General features: G+C 37.0%; 1 protein-coding gene across 1 annotated transcript in view; it reads left to right on the top strand.

The window, feature by feature from the left end:
- Positions 1-21,739, top strand: part of LOC143032604 (uncharacterized) — a 204,340-nt gene that overhangs the window by 16,683 nt on the left and 165,918 nt on the right. Inside the window, exons 5-6 of the mRNA XM_076197475.1 lie at positions 3,892-4,024; positions 7,765-7,823. Of these exons, the coding sequence (XP_076053590.1) occupies positions 3,892-4,024; positions 7,765-7,823 (192 nt within the window). The remainder of the gene's footprint in view (positions 1-3,891; positions 4,025-7,764; positions 7,824-21,739) is intronic.

Here is a 21,739-nt window from a genome sequence, read left to right as displayed (position 1 = left end):
TTGAAGTCCGTATGTGGGACTTTTCGGTCTGTTATTTGGTTGAGCCTAGTGGCGGCTTTGGCTGCAGCATCAGCCTGTTCATTTCCAGAGACACCCACATGGGACGGTACCCAGCAAAAGTTTACTTTTATCTTCTTTCTGTTGTTTATGAGAATCAGCCATTCTTGCATTTCTTGGACTAAAAAATGATGAGGCAACAAATTATTTACATAGGAGAGAACGCTCATGGAATTCGTAAAAATAACAACGTTCCTACCACACGGAACAGAATTAAAAACAAATTTCAGGGCGTTGCTGACTGCCTGCAGTTCAGCAGTAAAAACAGAGCTAAAATCAGGCAGCTTTCTCTTTAAAACTGTGCTATCAGTTACAACAGCACAACCAACACCATCTTGGGATTTTGATCCATCTGTATAAATAAAAATTGCATCAGCATGTACTGATAAATGTTCTAAAACTTCACTTTTTAGCTCTACAGCAGTTCTATTTTCTTCTTTTTAAGAGGACATATTTCAGTGGGGCATCAGTTCCAAGGAGGGAATTTGGGAGGCGTGATCTCAGCAATTGTGTTAGGAACAAGTCCTACCTTCTCTGTCCCAACTTCACATCTCACTTCTAAAGGTTTCGGCAGAGTACTTTTCCTTGGAGCTGTCTACCGGCTGCTTTACAAATTTGAAGTTTGGATGTCAAGACCCGAGATATATATCTAAGGCTTAATTCCTCCCTGCGAATATACAGGGGAGGAATTCCTGCGTCCACATACAAGCTATCCACTGGAGATGTTCTATAGGCTCCCGAACAGATCCGTAAAGCCATATTGTGGACTATATCAAGCTTCTTCAGTGAACTTTTACATGCCGATCCATAAATTTGACATCCGTAATCCATTTTGCTAAGGCACAATGTTTGGTAAAGCCTTATTAAAGTTACACGATCTGCTCCCCAGTTGAAACCAGACACTACTTTTAGTATATTAAGGCTCTGTTTAACAGTGTATACAACCTCGTTTATGTGATTTGTGAATGTCAACCTTTTATCCAATACCAGAACCAAGTATTTTACTTCATCTTCATACGGTAATATGACACCCTCTAAGAATAGTGTTGGTATTTCTTCCTTACGTCTTAGTCTGGAAAACCTTATGGCTTTGGTTTTTTCAGCAGAGAATCTGAAGCCCCTGCAATTAGCCCATGCTGTTGCTAAGTTAATAACCTCTTGAATCTTTTGGCCCGTTTCTAATGTTGTCGATCTGCTGCACACAATAGCGAAGTCATCAGCATAAGCCAAACCATGTGCTCCTGTGGGAACTTGTTCTAATAAACTATTAATGGCTATGCTGAAGAGTGTAGGACTCAGAACACTTCCTTGGGGAATCCCTTCCTCTTGAAGATATGCACAAAAGAAAGAAGAGCCCACTCGGACTTTTAGATAACGGTCAGATAAGAAGTCCTTTAAACAATTGAACATATTACCCCCGATACCCCACTCTGCAACTTGTTTCAGAATGTCTCCCCGCCAGGTAGTATCGTAGGCATTTTTCAAGTCAAAAAACACACCAATGCTAGTTCTCAATTGCAAAGGCATTCTGAATCTCACGAGTGATAAAAAGTAAGGGGTCCAGAGTGCACTTATTTCTTCTAAATCCAAACTGTCTGTTAGATAGGAGATCTTTAGATTCCAAAAAACAAACTAAACGCGTATTAACCATTCTTTCATAGATCTTACAAATGCAGCTTGTGAGAGCAAGAGAGCAAGAGAATGCAGTCGAGGTTAATTTGATTATAAAAACCCTTTGGATGTGTACAGGAGAGCTGCTATAGTCTGTGATTTACTACTAGCCAAATCAACTTTAGCACATACCTCTCTATTTTATTTCCCATATATGTATTATTTCCAACATAATGTTCTATATTTTGTATATAGTAAAGAAAGCTGTAGGCTATGGTTAAACGAGTATCACATTTTCAGATCATAACAATGATTTGAGTAAATTCTATGACACGTTGCAGCGCTTTTTCCTTATGTTGAGATGCCGACAGTGAGACAGGTGGGATGGGGTGGGTAATCATCGTTATAATCTTAAAAAATATATACTCATTGTACTATACAGCTTTCTTTGCTATAAACAGAAAATAAGAGAAAAATCAATTAGCAAATAGATGGGAAATAAGAGAGAGAGGCATGTACTATGGTTGATTTGGCACGACGTATGCCACACCCTGAACGAACTCTTCGGAACGGACAGACAATAGGAAAAGAATAAGAGAAAAGAAAACTAGAATATACAGATGATACTAATTGCTTTTTTTTTTATTTATTTATCATTTAGTTCTTTAGAAAATAAAATTGAGTATGTAAGAGCTGCTGCCTTCACAATGTAAGACATGGAAGAAATCAGAGGACAAGTTGTACAAATTAAACAACTTTACCAAAGTGAATATTAATAACATAGGACGAATGATGACAAAGGCAAAATATCCTCACAACAAATACTACCTATGTGCAATAGGACTGACAGATTCAGAAAATTAAGTGAAATTAAAATAAAGTCTGTCATGAGATGACACAGAGAAGAGAAATTGCACAAATTAAACAACTTTACATAGAAAGAATAACAACAAAGGCAAAATATACTTGCAACAAAGATTATATACTTGCAATAGGTCTGAGAGATTCAGAAAACTGAGTAAAAAAGAAAGTCTGGCATTAGTCACAATAATGATGACCAAAACAGTCATCAGATGAAAGGGTACCCGCCTTTGTGTTGGTTTACCCTTTTCGACAGTACGCTTACAGCCCCTTAAGTGAATCAAATTGCCTGGCCAAAGGCAATGAAATATAGCATCTTCATGGTGACGGTCCCAAAAGCTGTTACCGTTTACAAACTTTCACCAACATTTACTACTTTATGCATTTTGTCATAAATGATTGTCGTAAACTTTGCCATAAACAAACAAATTAATGTATAACAAATATGAATAAGAATGGTTAAATTATTGTTTACTTGCAACTTTTATGGTGGTTTGCGGGATTTACACCCACCTGGACCTCAACATTCAGGTCTGGAACATCAAATAGAGATGGTAAGGCTCCTACATCACTCATCACCACGAATACAAAGGCTGTATTTTCTGGCATTAAACATTTAAGACCATTGTCTCAGGGAGGTGACTCTGAGGAGGAGCCTCCCCCGGCAGGTGAAGAAGTTCACCTATCCCACAGAGACCAATGTGGCCACTCCCGACCACAGACCACATTACGCCGTATAGGGCCACTCCACACACTTCCACCCCTGCTACACCCATGGAGGTTGCTCTACCCTGCTCATACACACACCCGTGAAACAGGTGACCTTCACTTAAAACACCCTTGGACCCCCCCCCCGATTCCCCAACCCCCCCACCAGATCCTTTAACTCCACACTAGTTCCTGTAACCCCGAGGGTATGGTTTGTCTGTGATATTATCAATTTAATTTTATAACAACTGTACATCATCCTTAATTAACGCATAATATCAGGAAAACCATGCCTGATAGACAAATTCTGAAAACATGTTTGAATTTTGCACAAAAAAGAAAAGAAAAAAAATCAAATTCATCTACATTACATTTTGAGACAAAACACTAATTTCATTATGTTGGCCAATATAATACAAACACTGATGGTATCATTATTGTCAATGAATAGTCAGTACTGTATACTCAGTGTTTACGTAAACCTCAGGAACTTAAGAAAGATAATGAAATACATTTCCATAAATAAGGGAACCACAGAAAAAAAGTTGAAATGATTGGCCAATAAAATTGTGCTGCATCAACCAATATTAAGATAGCTGTCATCACTGTAATGGAATATTTTGACTTAACCTTATATTTTCTCTATATTTCCAGACTAGTTGCGAATTAGAAACTCACTCCTGTACCTATGTCTTTGAATACAACACTGGGGATCAATTTTTCCGAACTGACATGAACTCATTCAAAACTGGCATTAAGGACGGCAACGAGAATGCACATTGGATAGGTCAGTCTAAGACATGATTAGTTTGTCCTATGTTGTTCATTAATATTTACAAATTGTGAAAGAATGAAATAAATCTCATGTACTCTATACATTTTTCATATATAATCTGTACATATATACCAAAAGGCCCTTTCTCCCTTTTAAGAGGGATGTCCCAACCAAGGCACACAACCATCCTTCACCTCTCCCACACCCATCCAATATCCATTTGTTGTCACTTTTATCTTACTTCCTTGTGAATGAAGGGTTATCCCTGCCCATGTCCCCTGCTGTAAGACACAGCACCTCCAAAGGAGGGCCGGCCATCCAGTTAGTTTACTCCCACTGCTTTATTACATGGTGACCCTCTTCTTTCATCCACTCTGAAAGACATTTCACAATGCATTACTATCAACCTTGTCATATGCCTTCTCCAAGTTCATAAAAGCCCAAAAATATCCTTGCCTTTTGCCAAAAACTTCTTGTATATCTGCCTTCCTACGAGAACTTGATTCTCACATCCTCTTCCTTTCCTGAACCCACACTGTTCTTCCCCAATTGCACCCTGTTTCCCTCCTAATCCTTTCACTTAACAAACTTCCATATAACTACACAACAGATTGATCCCTCTTAAACTACTACATCTATATTTGTCCCATTTTCTTTTGTGGAATGAATATATATACAGTACATAAACCCCTCCAGTCCTCTGGCACATACCCCTCCAACTGGCACACATTAAACAGCCTCACTAGCAAATCCACCAAAACTGATCCTCCCTTCGTCAGACACTCCACATGACACCCATTCAACCCAGGTGCCTAACCACACTTTGCCACTTTCAATATTCTTTGCATTTCCTCTTTTCCTATAGCCCTGTAATTTTCTTCTCCCATCACAGTCTCTACTTGTCACAATCCCTCCCTCCCATACCTCCTTCACACTCAACAAATCTCTGAAATACTCTACGTATCTTCCCCTTACTGCCATTAATCTCTGTCCATCTGCACCCTTTTCCCTTTCCTTCACTGTCTGTCTCATCCCTTCTTTTCACTTCCTTCCAAAACACCTTTTTTATTCTATCCAAAATTATCCATCAAAGTCTTATCCCACCTTACTTCTGCTCTCCTCTTTGCCTCCCTGACGTTGCATTTTGCTTCTCTCTTCTTTCTGTACATCTCATATATTTTCCTAGTTCTACTTTGCAATCAATCCTTATAAACTCAGTTCTTTTCTTCCACCATCACTGCCATCTCATCATCCCACCATCTGTTGCTCTCCTGTTCTCACTCATCCTCCTCGTCCCATATAACTTCATTGTGCACTTTATGATCTCACTGAAAAATACTCATCCTTCTATTCCTGTTCCCTCCTATCCCTTACCACCACTCACAATTCCCTCAGCTTCTCTTGATATTCTTTCTCTTTATCCTTCTCATTTGTTTACCCTCAGCACTTCATTATTTCCCTCCCTTTTCTTCCTTTTTCACTTTCCCTCCACTCTCTATTTCTCTTCTACCAGATAATGGTCCGACAATCCACTACTCTCTCTCCTGAACACATTAATATCGAAAACTCTTCCAGTCTTCCCCTTGGGTAGTGCCTTCTCAGCCACCCTCCTCCCCCCCACCACCCTTTCTCACATATACTCATGATTGTTTCTCTTCTTTAAACATTGTTCTCTATCATGAACTTCCTTTCGCAACATATCTTTAACACCTCCAATACAGTCAACGCCAAAAGTGATGGCGCAACATGTTTTTTCTTCACAATACATGAAAGATTGAAAGATATTTATATGGTACTTAGTTTACCTCTAATACTTCGTTGGGTTGCCCTTCCTCTTCAGGCAATTCTGAAGATGTTTTGAAACTGATAAAGCATTTTGGAGGAAGGTTCCAGGTTTTCCCAGATATCCTGGATGTGAGTGATAAGCTTGGCCACTCTGGAGATGTCATGACCCTGTAATCGGCGCCTTATCATAATCCAGATGTTCTCAATCGGGTTTAAATCAGGACTATTCCCTGGCCAGTCTTTGATGTATTCATCGTCAACCCATTCAAACCAATTTCTGATCAACTTGGCAGTGTGAGCCGGTGCACCATCCTGCATAAATATTTCACTTTTGCATTTTGTGAAACAGTCTTCCAGATGGTCAGCAAGAAAGTCTAGATAACATTCTTTGTTGACAGTAAAGTTTTTTGGCAGCACCACTAAAGTCCCAATGCCATGATACCCAAATGACCCCCATATTATCACACCAGATGGGTGTTTTACAGTTCCTTCAGAGTACTGTGGGAGGTAAGGGTCTGAGTTAGGACGTATCCTCACTTGCCCTCCTTGGTTGCCAGTCACTGTGAACGTAGCCTAATCAGACCATAGAACAGTTTTCCACTTCTCTGGATCCCAGGTTAAATATTTTTGGCAAGAAAAAATTAGTCTTTTCTGCCTTTGTAATGCTGTTAAAATGGGCTTCCTTCGTGGTGTAAAATACTGGAATCTAAGGTCATTACGAAGGCATTTCTGAATGGTTCGTACTGAGACATACTGAAGAAGCCTCAGGTTCTTTTCCTTCAGTTCTTTTGCATTGATGCGAGGCTTGTCCACTTGATACTTCAGCACCATCAGGGTCCTCTTAGAAGTAACACGAGGCCTCCCTTTCCTTTTTTCTCGGGTGATGGTGGGACGACGCCTCCCGTACCCCTGCTTTTTTTTTTTTTTTTTTTTTTTGTCCAACGCTGCACACTACGCAGTGCCACACCTGTGATAGCAGCTATTTATTTATTTCCTTTTACCCCAAGGGTCAGGAAACTTACAGATGTAATTTGTTCTTGGGTCAGTTCTTTCCTTGGTCCCATTGTCCTGCACAAGGCAGGAAAGCAATGCACACTACAAAAAAACAAAACAAAAAAAAAAAAAAAACACGTGTTGTGGCACACACAGTCATATGAAGTAATGCATTACACTGAGGCGCTACCTGCGGTGAGTTACTCAAGGTCACGTATCTGAGCCCCCACCTCCGCGTCAACAAAATCTGCATATTAGATCCTTGTTTTCGAGGGTGGTTTGTTCTGCGCCCAAAGCGATGGCGCTGATTGTTTTGCACCATCACTTTGGGTGCTGACTGTATATGACTTATCTGACACCAAAAACCTCTACTACTACTCCATCTACTGGCTCATCTACTACTCTAACATTGAGATCTCCTGGCAACGATACATTTATATTCCTTCCAAAATTCTCTATACACTCTTTTAAATTAGTTCAAAAAGTCTCCCTTTCTCTTTATTTTCTTATTACCAGAACCGTATCCTGTCACAAAAGCCCATACCTATCATTCCAATTTCACCCTAAACATATTTCCCTCTACTCCACCATGCACTTTCTTATCTTATCACTTACCAGCAATGCCATTCCTTCCCTCAATCACCCATTTCATCACCACTAACATCTTCCTTCGACCACTCATCACTCCTTACAGACTACCCACCATACTTCCAAACTTAAATAGAACTCTCCCTTTCTACTTAATTTCACTTACTGCTAATACATTCATCTTCCTCACAAACACACCTCCCCTTCACTCTCATCCATACTACAATCACATTACTTTAATCAAGTAAAGGGCCTGGATATTTCCTGTGCTTTTCCACTATGAAGAGCCTTGGCATGCTTTGGCCTGGACACTTGTTCAAGGGGGAAGGACCATTAGTATATTTATATACACATGAGAACAGTTACCATTTGTTTGTTGTTGGCAGGATTGGATGTCCTTCATAACCTGACCTACTCCAATGACACGGGTCCTTATGTGATTACGGTAAGATGGGATATGAGTGACATCTCTGTAACATCAATTATGTCTAGGCTTTGACATAGCACAAGACTTATTTTGCCTATTGTGCCTGGATATCTTTATGTGTGTGCATTTACCAAATTGTACATATCATATTGTAGTATACATGCCAGGAGCAACACTTATGGAGTCATGTCTCCTTTTCTCCAATTTATCATACCTAGCTTTAAATTCATGTGTGGTTCAAACTTTGTCTATATCCTTGATTTCCAATTGTTATATTTAGATTTGGATTCATGTATTGTTTGAGTTTGGGCAATATCACTTTCTAAGCTATTCCAAGTATCTATGCATCTATATGGAACACTGTATTTCTTCATATCATTTAGACATGTTCCATAATTTGTTATTATGATCTCATAAAACCTTATTATCCTTCAACAAAAGATCTCTTCTGTCAATATAATCTACCCCTTTTAGTGACCTGAACAATGTAATCTTTCTCTTAGCTCTTTCAAAGTTGGTAGTCCTAATGCTTCAAGTCTCTCCTCATATGGTTTATCTGTCTAGCTGGGAAGCAGTATGGTTACTCCCCTTTGTATTCTCTTTATCTTGCTTATGTCCTTCATTCTGTGTAGGGATCATACCCCTGAAGCATATTCCTGTCTTGGGCTCATTAGGCGTTGTATGAGTTTTTTCATCATCTCTTCACCCATTAAAAAAAAGAAAAAAAAAAAAAAAAAAAAAAAAAAAAAAAAAAAAAAAAAAAAAAAAAAAAAAAAAAAAAATCAGTGGCAACACATATGTCTCTCCCACAACCCTGCCTATTCTCCTATCTATCATACCTAGCTTCAAAGTCATCTATGGTTCCAAATCTGGTCTATATCTTTATCTTATAACTATATTTCGATTTCAATTCATGTATTGTTTCAGCTTGGGTAAGGTCACCTTTGAAACTATTCCAAGTATCTATGCATATATTCTTCTTACTTCTTACTTACTTCAGCTCCCAGTAGTAGGCGTTATGCCTGTCAGTGGTCCCAGCATGTTCCTCCATCTGGCTCTATCATGGAAGGCCCCTTCCTTCCTCAGAGTTTTGATGTTGGGCAAGTCATGTCTGCTGAGGGCTTCTCCAACATTTTCTTTCCATCTTTCTCGGTCTTCCTCTTGGCCTTCTTCCATCCGGCATCCACTCCCAGCATTCTCTTGCAATTCTTTCTCCATCCATTCTTTCTAAATGTCCTAACCATCTTAACTGGGCAGCATCTATTTTGCTTAGCATGGAACAGACGCCAATACTTTTCCTTATGTCTTCATTTTTTAATTTATCTCTCCTCGTCTTTTCAACTATGGCTCTTAATGGTCTCATTTCTGCTGCCTGAATCCTGCTTATGTCTACTTTTGTCATTACCCAACTTTCTGAGCCATATGTTAGGGTAGGAGACAAGACAGTATTGAAAATAATCCTTTTCACTTCTAAAGGTACATGTTTTTCTTTTATTATTGGCCAGAGAGCTCTAACATTTGCACTAAATTTATTTATTCTTTCTGAAATATCTCTCTTATTTCCACCCTCCTTAGTGACTACACTTCCAAGATATTTGAAGATGTTTGTATTTTTTACCATCTTATTTCCTATGGTGATGCTAAACTCGTGTTCCTCTCTTCTGCTAACGGTCAGTATCTCTGTCTTTTCTACATTCATTTTCATGCCTTTCCTTAAAAAGCACTCATTCCACCTTTTTATGTCTTCTTCGATCTCTTCCCTATCTGTGCTCCATTCAGCTATATCATCTGCATAAGCCATTATTCTGTTCTTATAGTTTTCTTCTTTACCTTCTTTAAAATCCTCTATTAGTTTCCATATATGCTAAAAGCAGAGGGGATAACACACTTCCTTGTTTAACCCGTTTCTACAGGGAACCACTTTTCTGCCCCCTTTGATGTTCTAACACTGCATACACAGGGGTAATACAAACTTTTTATAGCTTTCTTTAGATGTCCCTTGATACCATACCTCTCCTCTATACATCTCCATACCTTTTTGCAAGGTATTGAATCAAAAGCTTTCTGTAAATCAATGAAAGCGATGTATAGGCTTTGGTTATATTCCCATGCCTTCTCTATTACCATCCTTAGTCCAAAAGTTAAGTCCGTTACTGATCTATTACTTCTATAACCATGCTGCTCTTCTCCTAATGAAGGTTCTACTAGGTCTCTTACTCTTCTCTCAATTATTCTCTTGTATAGCTTTGTGATGTGGAGTATTAGGGAAATCCCTCTATAGTTGTTACAATTTCCAGCATCATCCTTACCTTTGAAAATTGGGACTATTAGGGTTTTACCCCACTCCTCTGGTATTCTTCCTTCTCTATAGATCTTATTTATGAGCTTCAATATATTTTGCTGTACTACATTTCCTCCATCCTTTATTAGCTCTATTGATATTTCATCTACTCCTGGTGTTTTGGAATTCTTCATTTCTCTCAATGCCCATTCAATTTCTTTTTGTGTGATTTCATCATGTTCTTCTCCATCTAAATCTCCCTACGCCTCTTGCCATTGTTCCTCATTTCCTGCATTTAGGAGCTCCTGGAAGTATTTTGTCCATCTGTTGTCTATCTCATCCTGATCTGTAAGAACATTCCCCTCTAGGTCTTTAATGTTATATTGTTTTGCCTTGCTTTTTCTATATGACTTTGCTATACCATATAGTAACTTTTTTCCTTTCTGCAAATCCTCTGTCAATCTCTCTCCCAGTTCTTTCCATGTCTCTGTCTTTGCTCGATATTTTGCAAGATTTGTTTCTTTCCTTGCCAGTACATATTCTGCTCGGCTTTCCGGTGTTCGTCTTCTTAGCCACTTTCTTAACTTTAAAGTTTTGTTTTTTACTGCCTGTTTGACCTCCTCATTCCACCAAGGTGTGTGTCTTCTCCTATTTCCTCCGATCCATTCTACCCCTAAAGTTTCTTCTGCTACTTCACTGATTGCTTCTTTCAAAATGTCCCATCTTTCTTTTTCCTCATCATTTTGCTTCTCCAATTTTTGTGTAAGTTTAGTTTTATAAGCATTCTTTTTATCTTCCTCTTGCAAACTTTTTTTTTAAATACTGTATTTTTCTTTTTCTACATTGCCGTGGTTTTACCTTACCAATCTTAAGATCAGCCACCAGTAACCTGTGATTTGAATCTAAACTCACTCCTGGTATTACCTTTATATTGGTGAAAATTCTTCTGTCTGAACATATTATGTAATCGATAATTAAATTGATTTTTGATCAAACTGTCCTGTATTTTGATTCCATCTATATCTAGTGAATTCATGTTCCTCTTTATGTTGATAACAGCCATTCATTATTTTCAAACTGTTCCTCATGCAGTAATCTATCAGTTTTTCTCCTTCTGAGTTTCTCGTCCCTTCGCCAAATGTCCCTATTATACTTTCTATTCCTTCTCTTTCCTTTCCTACTCTAGCATTAAAATCACCAATCAAAAGTCCTATATCGCCATCTAGAATCTCATATTCTTCCTCTAAAAGATCCAGGAAATTTTCTTTTTCTTCTTCAGGACATCCCTGTTGTGGTGCATCACTTGATATATATTGAACTTTCTTCCTTTTATTCGTATTGTACACTTCATTAGTCTTTCATTGATCAATTTCACCTCTTGAATATACTGCGTCAGTCTTGGTCCCACTATCATAGCTACCCCGTGCCTTCTCCCTCTCTCTTCTGATCCACAGTACATTAAGGTATATCCCCCTCCGAGGTCTCTTCCTTCATCTTTTCCCCAATGTCTTGTCTCTGCCATTCCTATAATGTCTATCTTTCTTTCATTCATCATCTCCAAGATTTCTTCCTCTTTGTTTCTATATGTTGCGATGTTAATAGTTGCAAGTCTTACTTTGTGGAGTGTCTTGTGCGAATTTCCTTTACGTTTCCGATTTCGTTTACCAAAGCGCCGTCTGGATTCCGAGGCTGGTCGTGGAGTTTCATGAGCAGAAGACTTTTTACACTACCGGCTAGCTAGGCCTGTCGTAGCAACCCTCCTCCTTTCTCATCCGGGCTTGGGACCGGCAATGGCAGAGTTCTATATAGCAAACTTTATTTCTTCACATCCTTTAGACATGTATTCTTCCTTCATTTGTTCTCATGATCTCAAGCCCTACTAATCAAGATTTTTTTTTCTGCCAGTGTAGTCTATCACTGTAACCTGAACACTGTAATCATATCACCTCTTCCTCTTCCATCTTTCAAAGGTGAGTATACTGGTAGCATAATCAGATGCATACTGGTCTCACATTTGCTCACTCATGAGTTCAACTCTTACATTCCTATCCAATTCTCAGCAGTGACGGTTACCTGCACGAACAGTCCGAGCACATAAGGCAAAGGTAATCGCTTCAGTCACAGCTATGCGCCTCCTGGCATAGATTCCTCATCACCTTTCAAAGTTGGCAGGCTAAATACTTTTGGTCTTTCCTTATATGGTATATGTCAGGCTGGAAACCAGTTTGGTTGCAGCCCTTTGTATTCTCTTGATCTTCTTTATATCCTTTACTCTGTGTAGGGTCCATACCATCAACGTATATTCCAATCTTGGACAGGTCAGGGTTTCTATGATTTTTTCCATCAATATAGTGAAAAGCCATTTCAGTCTTCTGAAGCAGTCCACACATCTCTCCCACAATCCTACCGATATGTCTGTCAGGTGACAGGGTGTCTTTCATCAACATTCCCAAATCTTTCTCTCTTTTATTTTTATAATGGATTTATTTTCCAAGGAATAGTTTAAGTATGGTCTTTTATAGTTATTGTCCATTTCTAGTACTTTGTATTCTTTTGTATTGGAAATATTTTCCATTCTTGGATTTATGCTACAGTAGTGTCTATGTCGCTGCATACTCCATTTTTGGACTTATCCAAATGACTAGTATTTTCTTCACCATTTCTTCATCAAGGTATGTAAACACCACTTTCATTGATCTTATTGAATTATAATTTTCTCCAAAAATTTTGTTTATATGTTTCTAAGGGGACATATTATTCATAATAATGACTCCTAGGTCCTTCTCTCTTTTTCCACTTTTTTAATTTCTTCCTCTTCCAATGTATATGATCCCACTATTTTTTTTTTTTTTTCCAAATTCCATTATACTACACTTCTTAATGTTGAATTCCATCTCTCACTTCCTACTCCATTCCCATACTTTATTGAGATCACTCTGCAGTGACTCACAATCTTCTTCAGTGTTCACTTTTTTCAACATTTTGCATCGTCTGCGAAGAAGCTCATATAACTTTCAATTCCTTCATCCATATCATTAATGTACATAGCAAACATTATTGGGGCCAGTACTGTTCCTTGTGGAACTCCACTAATCACCTCATCCCAATTGGAATGTTTGTCTTTGATCACCACTCTCATTTTCCTTTCATGCAAGAAGTCTTCCATCCACTTAAGTAGTTTGTCCTGTATTCCTCCTGCAGTTTCTAATTTCTTTAGCAATTTCTTATGTGCCACCTTATCAAAAACTTTTTTCAGGTCTAGAAAGGCTCAATCAGCCCATCCATCTCTTTCCTGTATTATATCTATTAGTCTTGAATAGAAACACATCAAGTTTGTGACACATGATCTTCCTTGTCTAAATACAAACTGCCTCGGATTTAGTACATTTTTTCCAAATGCTTTACCCATCTAAGTTTGATAATTTTTTCACAAATTTTTGCTACCGTACTTGTAAGTGATACCGGTCTATAGTTTGTAGGGTCTTCTTTATTTCCCCCCTCATATACTGGTACTATATTTGCTCTTTTCCAATCTTCTGGAACTTTTCCTTCTTTCAACGAACTGATTATTAGACTATGTATTTTGTCTGTTAGTTTGTCCCTGCATTCTCTCAAAATCCAGTTTGCCATTTCATCTGGATCATGCGATTTTCTGACATCGAGATTACTCAAGTGATTCATTATTTCATTCTTTGTTACTTCTATCTCTTTCATAGGAGGGACTTTCCCCTCCCACTCGACATCTCTAAGTTGTATGTTCTCCCTCGTAAACACCGATTTAAAATACTTGTTTATAATTTCTGCCATTTCTATTTCCTCTGTGTATTCTATTCCTCCTTGTCGTAGTTTCACCAATTCTTGTTTGTTTTTCAGTTTGTCGTTTACCAATCTATAAAATAGTTTTGGTTGATCTTTACATTTTTCTATGGCATCCTTTTCGTATTTTCTCTTTTCTTCTCTGCGCACTTGTACATATTCATTTCTATAATCAATATATATATATATATATATATATATTTTTTTTGTCTTTCCCCCATTTTATCCAAGCTTTGTCCCTTTTATCTTTTAACTCTCTATATCCTTTGTTGTACCAACATTTTACATATCCTTTTTCATGTTTTTGTCTTGGAACATACTTTTCCACTCCTTCCTTATAAATTCTTGTTAAAATTTTCCATTTCTCCTCTACAGTTGTTTACTCTTTGTATACCCTTTCCCAGTCTGCTTTTTGAAACAAAACAAAAAATCTCATTTTATAAAAAGAAAAAAAATCATTCATCATTCTTCCCTTTCTATATTGTTTGTTTTTTCTCATGTATTTTTCTTCATTTAGTTCCAGTTCTACTAATATGTGGTCACTTTTACTTAGTGATGTCTTAAATTCAATATTGTCCTCTATTTCAGGTTCTGATGTGATTATTAGGTCTAGTCTCGATGGCTCTTCCTCATTTCTGTACCTAGTATTCTCTTGAATCCATTGAATCCATTGTGACATTGTATGTTATATAATCATATCAAGTAGTATCATATCATTTCTCCATAGGTAATCTCAACCCTTCACTGTCATTTCTTCCCAGCATATTTCTTTACAATGAAAGTCACCCATTATAACTATTCTTCCTCCATCTTCAATTATCTTATTTAGTGTTATCCTCGTGTCTTCTAACATATTCTTGTGGTCTCTCTCTTCCCAGGAAGCCGTCTTAGGAGGCACATAATTTACCACAAACTTCCTGCTCTTCTTGTTCCTGTCCTCTATTTCCATCATAATCATTTCCACTCTATTCTTTCCATATGTAACATTCCTCACATTTATATCTTTCTGAATCTGGAACATAACTCCACCCTCTTTTTTTCTTCAACTTTGTTTATACAACTCCCATTATGCCAGGTTCCTTTTCCATTCAGGTAATCATTCAGTTAATTCAAGCCTGTTATTAGTCCATCTATATTTGTGAAGGACACTTTTAATTTTCTGCTACCTCTATCCTGTTTTCTGTTTCCCTTCTGTTTTTCTCTCCTATGAACCATTTCCTCACTTTCATATCCACTACTCTCCAATAGAATTTCTCTTTGTCTGACTCTGTTCTGTTCTCGTTCTTTTCCTAGCTTCGATTCTTTTTGTTTTCTCTTCCTCTTTATTCATCTCTCTTTTTATCCATACCTGTTTGTACATATCACTTTCTACTAGTTTTCCTGTTTTTGAAAAGACATTCTCTGCTGTCGTTTGTGACCTAAATTTAATCTTAATTGGTCTGGTCTTGTCTATATTGTGTTTCCCCAGTCTATATATTTCTTCAATTTCTTTCCCTATTTCCTGTTCATATTGAAATATTTTTAGTACCCTGTTCACTCTTTCTTTCTCCTCTTTTACTCTTGTAGTCCTTTTTGGATTATGTTTCTCTTTCATTCCTAACATAACTATACATTTCTTTTTATCTGGTAAGTCTCTTACTATATTCTCCTTCTCTCTCATCACTTTAATAACTGTGTCCTGAGTGTGTTTCTTTATCTGTTATTTCACTATATCTCTAAATTTAATTTTGCTATTTTTCTGAACCTTTTTTCCAAACACTTACCTCGTTTCCTATTGACTCTTTATTATTTTCATTATTCTTCTTTAATTCCTCATTCTCATCCTTTACTTCTTTTAACTGTCTTTTTAATTCTTCTATTTCTTTATTTAGGTTTTGGTTCTCCTTCTCTAGTTCTTCCAATTTATCAACTCTTTGTGTAATCAGTGGAAATTGACTGAGCCTAACCTACCATGAATCGTTCATTTTGGTCAGCTTTTTCCTCAAGGCTTGCTAATTGGGGGGACGTTGTCATCTCCTCCCTCAAAAAATCCATACAACCAATTATCTCCACTCTCTATTGCGCTGCTCTTATCTATATTTCTAATTTTTTACGCCATTACTAATTTCTTCGACTTCACCTCTGTCATCTGCGCATCTCTTGTTGGCATTCCTTCGGACGTCCGGGGCCCGTTCGTCCCCTTCCTCATTTCCTTCCATTTTCCTCAATAATCCCTCCCCTTCTCCCTTTTTTTCCCACCTTCCCACTACACCAAGAGCTTTCCCCTTCCCTACTAATACAACACAGGTACTTCCTGGTCGTCGAAGTCCTCGAAAATTGCGTATTCCTTCCGGAGTTCCAATCTTCATTGCCAGTCCGACGCGTGTGTGTGTGTTTTATACTAGTTGTACCTACTTGTATTTTATGGGAAGGGGAGCTATGCTCGTAGTGTCCCGTCTTCATATCTCATTTTATCTAAACTTTTTTTAAATTCATGTATTGTTTTTGCACACACCACTTTCTCATCTAACTTGTTCCAACTGTCTATTACTCTGTGAGGAAAACTGTTCTTTTTCAAGTCTCTTCTATAGCTGTCTTTTTTTATTTTCTTTCCGTGTCCTCTTGTATTTCTATCATCCCATTTAATCAGATTCTCTCTATCAGTAATTTCTATGCCTTTCATGATTCTGTAAATAGCTATCAAATCTCCTCTCTCTCTTCTTTGCTCTAGTGTCTGTAGTTCAAGTTTTGCTAGTCTCTCTTCATATGATAGTTTTGAGTGTTGGTGCCAATTTTGTAATTGCTCTTTGTATTCTTTCAATTTTTTTTTATACATTATTTTTTTACTTCATGACCATATCGTTGCTGCATATTCCAGTCTTGGTCTTATCAGGGTGATTAGAATTTTCTTCACCATTTCTTCATCCAGGTATGTAAATGCAACTTTGATTGTTCTTATTAAATTATAAGTTTCTCCAAAAATCTTATTTATATGTTTCTCAGGTGACATTCATAACAATGACTCCCAGGTCCTTCTCATTTTCTACTTTTTTTTTATTCCTTCTTCTCCCAATTTATATGATCCTGTTATTCTGTTTTTGCTTTTTCCAAATTCCATTATACTACACTTTTTTGTATTGAACTCCATCTCCCACTTCCTACTCCATTCCTGTACTTTATATAGATCTCTCTGTAGTGACTCACAATCTTCTTCCATATTTACTCTTTTCAGTAGTTTTGCATCATCTGCAAAGAAGCTCATATAGCTTTCAATTTCTTCATCCATATCATTAATATATACAGCAAACATTATTGGGGCCAGAACTGTTCCTTGCGGAACACCGCTTATTAGTTCATCCCATTTTGAGTGTTTGTCTCTTATACTCTCATTTTCCTTTCTTGCAAAAAGTCTTCCATCCAATTAAGCAGTTTGCCCTGTATTTCTCCTTCAGTTCCTAATATCTTAAGCAACTTCTTATGTGATACTTTGTCAAAAGCTTTTTTTAGGTCTAGAAATGCACAATCAGCCCATACATCTCTTTCTTGTGTTATATCTATTAGCCTTGAATAGAAACATATTAAACTGGTGACGCATGATCGTCCTTGTCTGAATCCAAATTGCCTTGGATTTAACACGTTTTTTTCTAAATATTTTACCCATCTACTTTTGACAATTCTTTCACAAATTTTTGCTATTGTACTTGTTAAAGAGACTGGTCTATAGTTGGTAGGGTCTTCTTTATTTCCTCCTTTATATATAGGTACTATATTTGCTTTTTTCCAATCTTCTGGAACTTTTCCTTCTTTCAAGGAACTGTTTATTATGCTGTGTATTTTGTCTGCCAGTTCATTCCTGCATTCTTTCAAAATTCAGTTTGCTATTTCATCTGGTCCATGCGATTTTCTGACATCAAGATTACTCAAGTGTTTCAATATTTCGTTCTTTGTTACTTCTATTTCTTTCATGGGAGGGACTTTCTCTTTCCATTCGATCTCTTCAGGTTGTATGTTCTCCCTTGTAAACACTGATTTAAAATGTTTGTTCATAATTTCCGCCATTTCAATTTCCTCTGCGTATTCAACTCCTCCTTGTCTTAATTTCTCCAAGTCTTGTTTGTTTTTCAATTTGTTGTTTACAAATCTGTAAAATAGTTTAGGTTGATCTTTACACTTTTCTATGACATCTTTTTCATATCTTCTCTTTTCCTCTCTGCACGTTTGTACATATTCATTTCTATAACAAGTATATATTTTCCATTTTTCAGGCCTTCTGTCTTTTTTCCATCTGGTCCAAGCTTTGTCTCTTTTCTCTTTTAACTCCCTACAAGTTTTGTTGTACCAGCATTTTACATATTCTTTTTCTTGTTTTTGTCTTGGGACATATTTTTCCACTCCTTTTTTGTAAATTTTTGTCAAAACATTCCATTTCTCTTCCACTGTTGTTTCTTCTTTGTATATTTCTTCCCAGTTTTCATTTTGAAAGAATTCTCTTATTTTATCAAAGTTTGTTTTTTCATACATCATTCTTCCTTTTCTATATTGTTCATTCCTTTTCATGTATTTTTCCTCGTTTAGTTCCAGTTCAATCAATATGTGGTCACTTTTACTTATTGGTGTTTTATATTCAATCTTTTCCACTATTCTAGGTTCAGATGTAATTATTAGGTCTGGTCTCGATGGTTCGTCTTCATTCCTATACCTAGTGTTCTCCTGTATCCATTGTGTCATTGTATGGTCAGTAATCATCTCAAGTAGAGCGTTTCCCCATGAGCCGTCTCCACCCTTTACTGTCATCTCTTCCCAGCAGATTTCTTTGCAATTAAAGTCGCCCATCATAACTATTCTTCCTCCATCTTCCATTATCTTATTTAATGTTATCTCTGTGTCCTCTAACATACTTTTATGTTCACTCTCTTCCCACGGGGCTGTTTTCGGAGGCACATAATTTATCACAAACTTTCTGCTCTTCTTATCTCTGTCTTCCACTTCTATCATAATCATCTCTACTGTATTCTTTCCATATGTGACACACCTCATGTTTATATCCTTCTTAGTCAGGAACATAACTCCACCCCATTGCTTTGTCTCTCTCTTTCTAATCCAATAATTATATGTATCATGTCCTACACTGTTGGGTGGTAGTGGACCTTTTAATTTTGTTTCTACAATTCCCATTATGTCCAGTTCTTTTTCCTTCAGATAATCATTCAGCTCATTCAATCCTGTTATTAATCCATCTATATTTGTGTAAGACACTCTTAGTTTTCTGCCACTTCCATTGTGTTCTCTGTTTCCCTTTTGTTTTTCTCTTGTATGCCGAATTTCCTTACTTTCATATTCACTACTCTCCAGTAGAATCTCTCTTTTTCTGAATGTTCTGTTCTCGTTTTTTTCCTTAGCTTCAAGTCTTTCCTTTTTTTCTTCCTCTCTTTCCTCTTTATTCATTTCCCTTTTTATCCATACCTTTTTATATTGTTCACTTGTTGCTAGTTTCCCTGTTTTGGATAAGATATTCTCTGCCGTCGTTTGTGACCTGAATTTAATCTTAATTGTTCTGGTCTTATCTGTACTATACTTTCCGAGCCTGATTTTCTCTTCGATTTGTTTCATTATTTGTGGTTCATCTTCCTGAACAAATTGTAGTAATCGGCTTACTTTTTCATTTTCCTCATTGGTTCTTGAGGTTCTATCTGGGTTATGTTTCTCTTCCATTCCTAATATAATTATACATTTCTTTTTGTCTGCTAAGTCTCTTACAATATTCTCCTTCTGTCTCATCACTTTGATAACTGAGTCTTCAGTTTGTTCTTTCATTTGCTGTTTAATTATATCAGTAAATGCAACTTTACTATTTTCCTGTATCTTCCTCCACCCCTGTGCCTCTTTTGCTATTGTTTTTTTATTGTCTTTATTGTTCCTTTTTAATTCTTTATTCTCCTCTTTTACTTCTTTTAACTGTCTTTTTAGTTCTTCTATTTCATCAGTTAAATTTTTTTCGCCTTCTCTAGTTCTTCCAATCTTTCAAACTTTTCTGCAAGTTTTGACATTTTACCGAACCTAATCTCCCAATCTTCAGTCATTTGTTCAAGCCTTTCCTCCACTTTTGCTAGTCAGGGGAAGTTGGTATCCGCCTCCCCCTCTTTAAATCCTTGGAAATTGTTATCCTCACCTTCCATTGAATTGTTCTTATCTATGTTTCTAATCTTTACATTTTTGTTAGACATTTCATCGTCACTAAATTGGTTGGGACCTCTTTTGTTTACATGGTGTCTGCCTGCCTGGACCAAGTCCTCTCCTTCCTCATTTCCTTCCATTTCCCTCAGTAATCCCTCCCCTTCTCCTTTTTCCTCACTTTCCCACTACACCACGAGCAATTTCCCCCCCACCCTGTAAATCCAATAGGTACTTCCTTTGCTTTGGGATCCACGAAAATTTCACTTTTTCTTCAGAACGTCCTCTACGCCGTCCGTTCGGTGGAGTGTGTATTTACCTAGTTGTACCTAGTTGTATTTTACGGGAAGGGGAGCTATGCTCGTGGGGTCCCGTCTTCATATCTCATTTTATCTAAACTATTTTTAAATTCATGTATTGTTTTTGCACACACCACTTTCTCATCTAACTTGTTCCAACTGTTTATTACTCTGTGAGGAAAGCTGTTCTTTTTCAAATCTCTTCTATAGCTATCTTTTTTTATTTTCTTTCCGTGTCCTCTTGTATTTCTGTCATCCCATTTTATCAGATTCTCTCTATCAGTAATTTCTATGCCTTTCATGATTCTGTAAATAGCTATCAAATCTCCTCTCTCTCTTCTTTGCTCTAGTGTCTGTAGTTCAAGTTTTGCTAGTCTCTCTTCATATGATAGTTTTGAGAGCGTTGGTGCCAGTTTTGTAATTGCTCTTTGTATTCTTTCAAGTTTTTTTATACATTTTTTTGTACTTGGTGACCATATCGTTGCTGCATATTCCAATCTTGGTCTTATCAGGGTGATTAGGATTTTCTTCACCATTTCTTCATCCAGGTATGTAAATGCAACTTTGATTGTTCTTATTAAATTATAAGTTTCTCCAAAAATCTTATTTATATGTTTCTCAGGTGACATATTATTCATAACAATGACTCCCAGGTCCTTCTCATTTTCTACTTTTTTTATTCCTTCTTCTCCCAATTTATATAATCCTGTTATTCTGTTTTTGCTTTTTCCAAGTTCCATTCTACTACACTTTTTTGTATTGAACTCCATCTCCCACTTCCTACTCCATTCCTGTACTATATTTAGATCTCTCTGTAGTGATTCACAATCTTCTTCAGTTTCCACTCTTTTCAGTAGTTTTGCATCATCTGCAAAGAAGCTCATATAGCTTTCTATTCCTTCATCCATATCATTAATATATATAGCAAACATTATTGGGGCCAGTACTGTTCCCTGCGGAACACCGCTTATTACTTCATCATCATTTTTCTTTCTTGCAAAAAGTCCTCCATCCAATTTAGTAGTTTTCCCTGTATTCCTCCTTCAGTTTCTAATTTCTTAAGCAACTTCTTATGTGATACTTTGTCAAAAGCTTTCTTTAGGTCTAGAAATGCACAGTCCGCCCATCCATCTCTTTCTTGTATTATATCTATTAGCCTTGAATAGAAACATATTAAATTGGTGACGCATGATCGTCCTTGTCTGAATCCAAATTGCCTTGGATTTAACACTTTGTTTTTTTCTAAATATTTTACCCATCTACTTTTGATAATTCTTTCACAAATTTTTGCTATTGTACTTGTTAGGGAGACTGGTCTATAGTTTGTAGGTTCTTCTTTATTTCCTCCTTTATATATAGGTACTATATTTGCTTTTTTCCAATCTTCT

The sequence above is a fragment of the Oratosquilla oratoria genome, chromosome 14, assembly GCF_046742065.1.
Source record: "Oratosquilla oratoria isolate Oo_2021 chromosome 14, ASM4674206v1, whole genome shotgun sequence".
Lineage (NCBI taxonomy): Eukaryota > Metazoa > Arthropoda > Malacostraca > Stomatopoda > Squillidae > Oratosquilla > Oratosquilla oratoria.
Note: the sequence above shows the minus strand (reverse complement) of the source record. Positions and strands in the feature narration are given on the sequence as shown.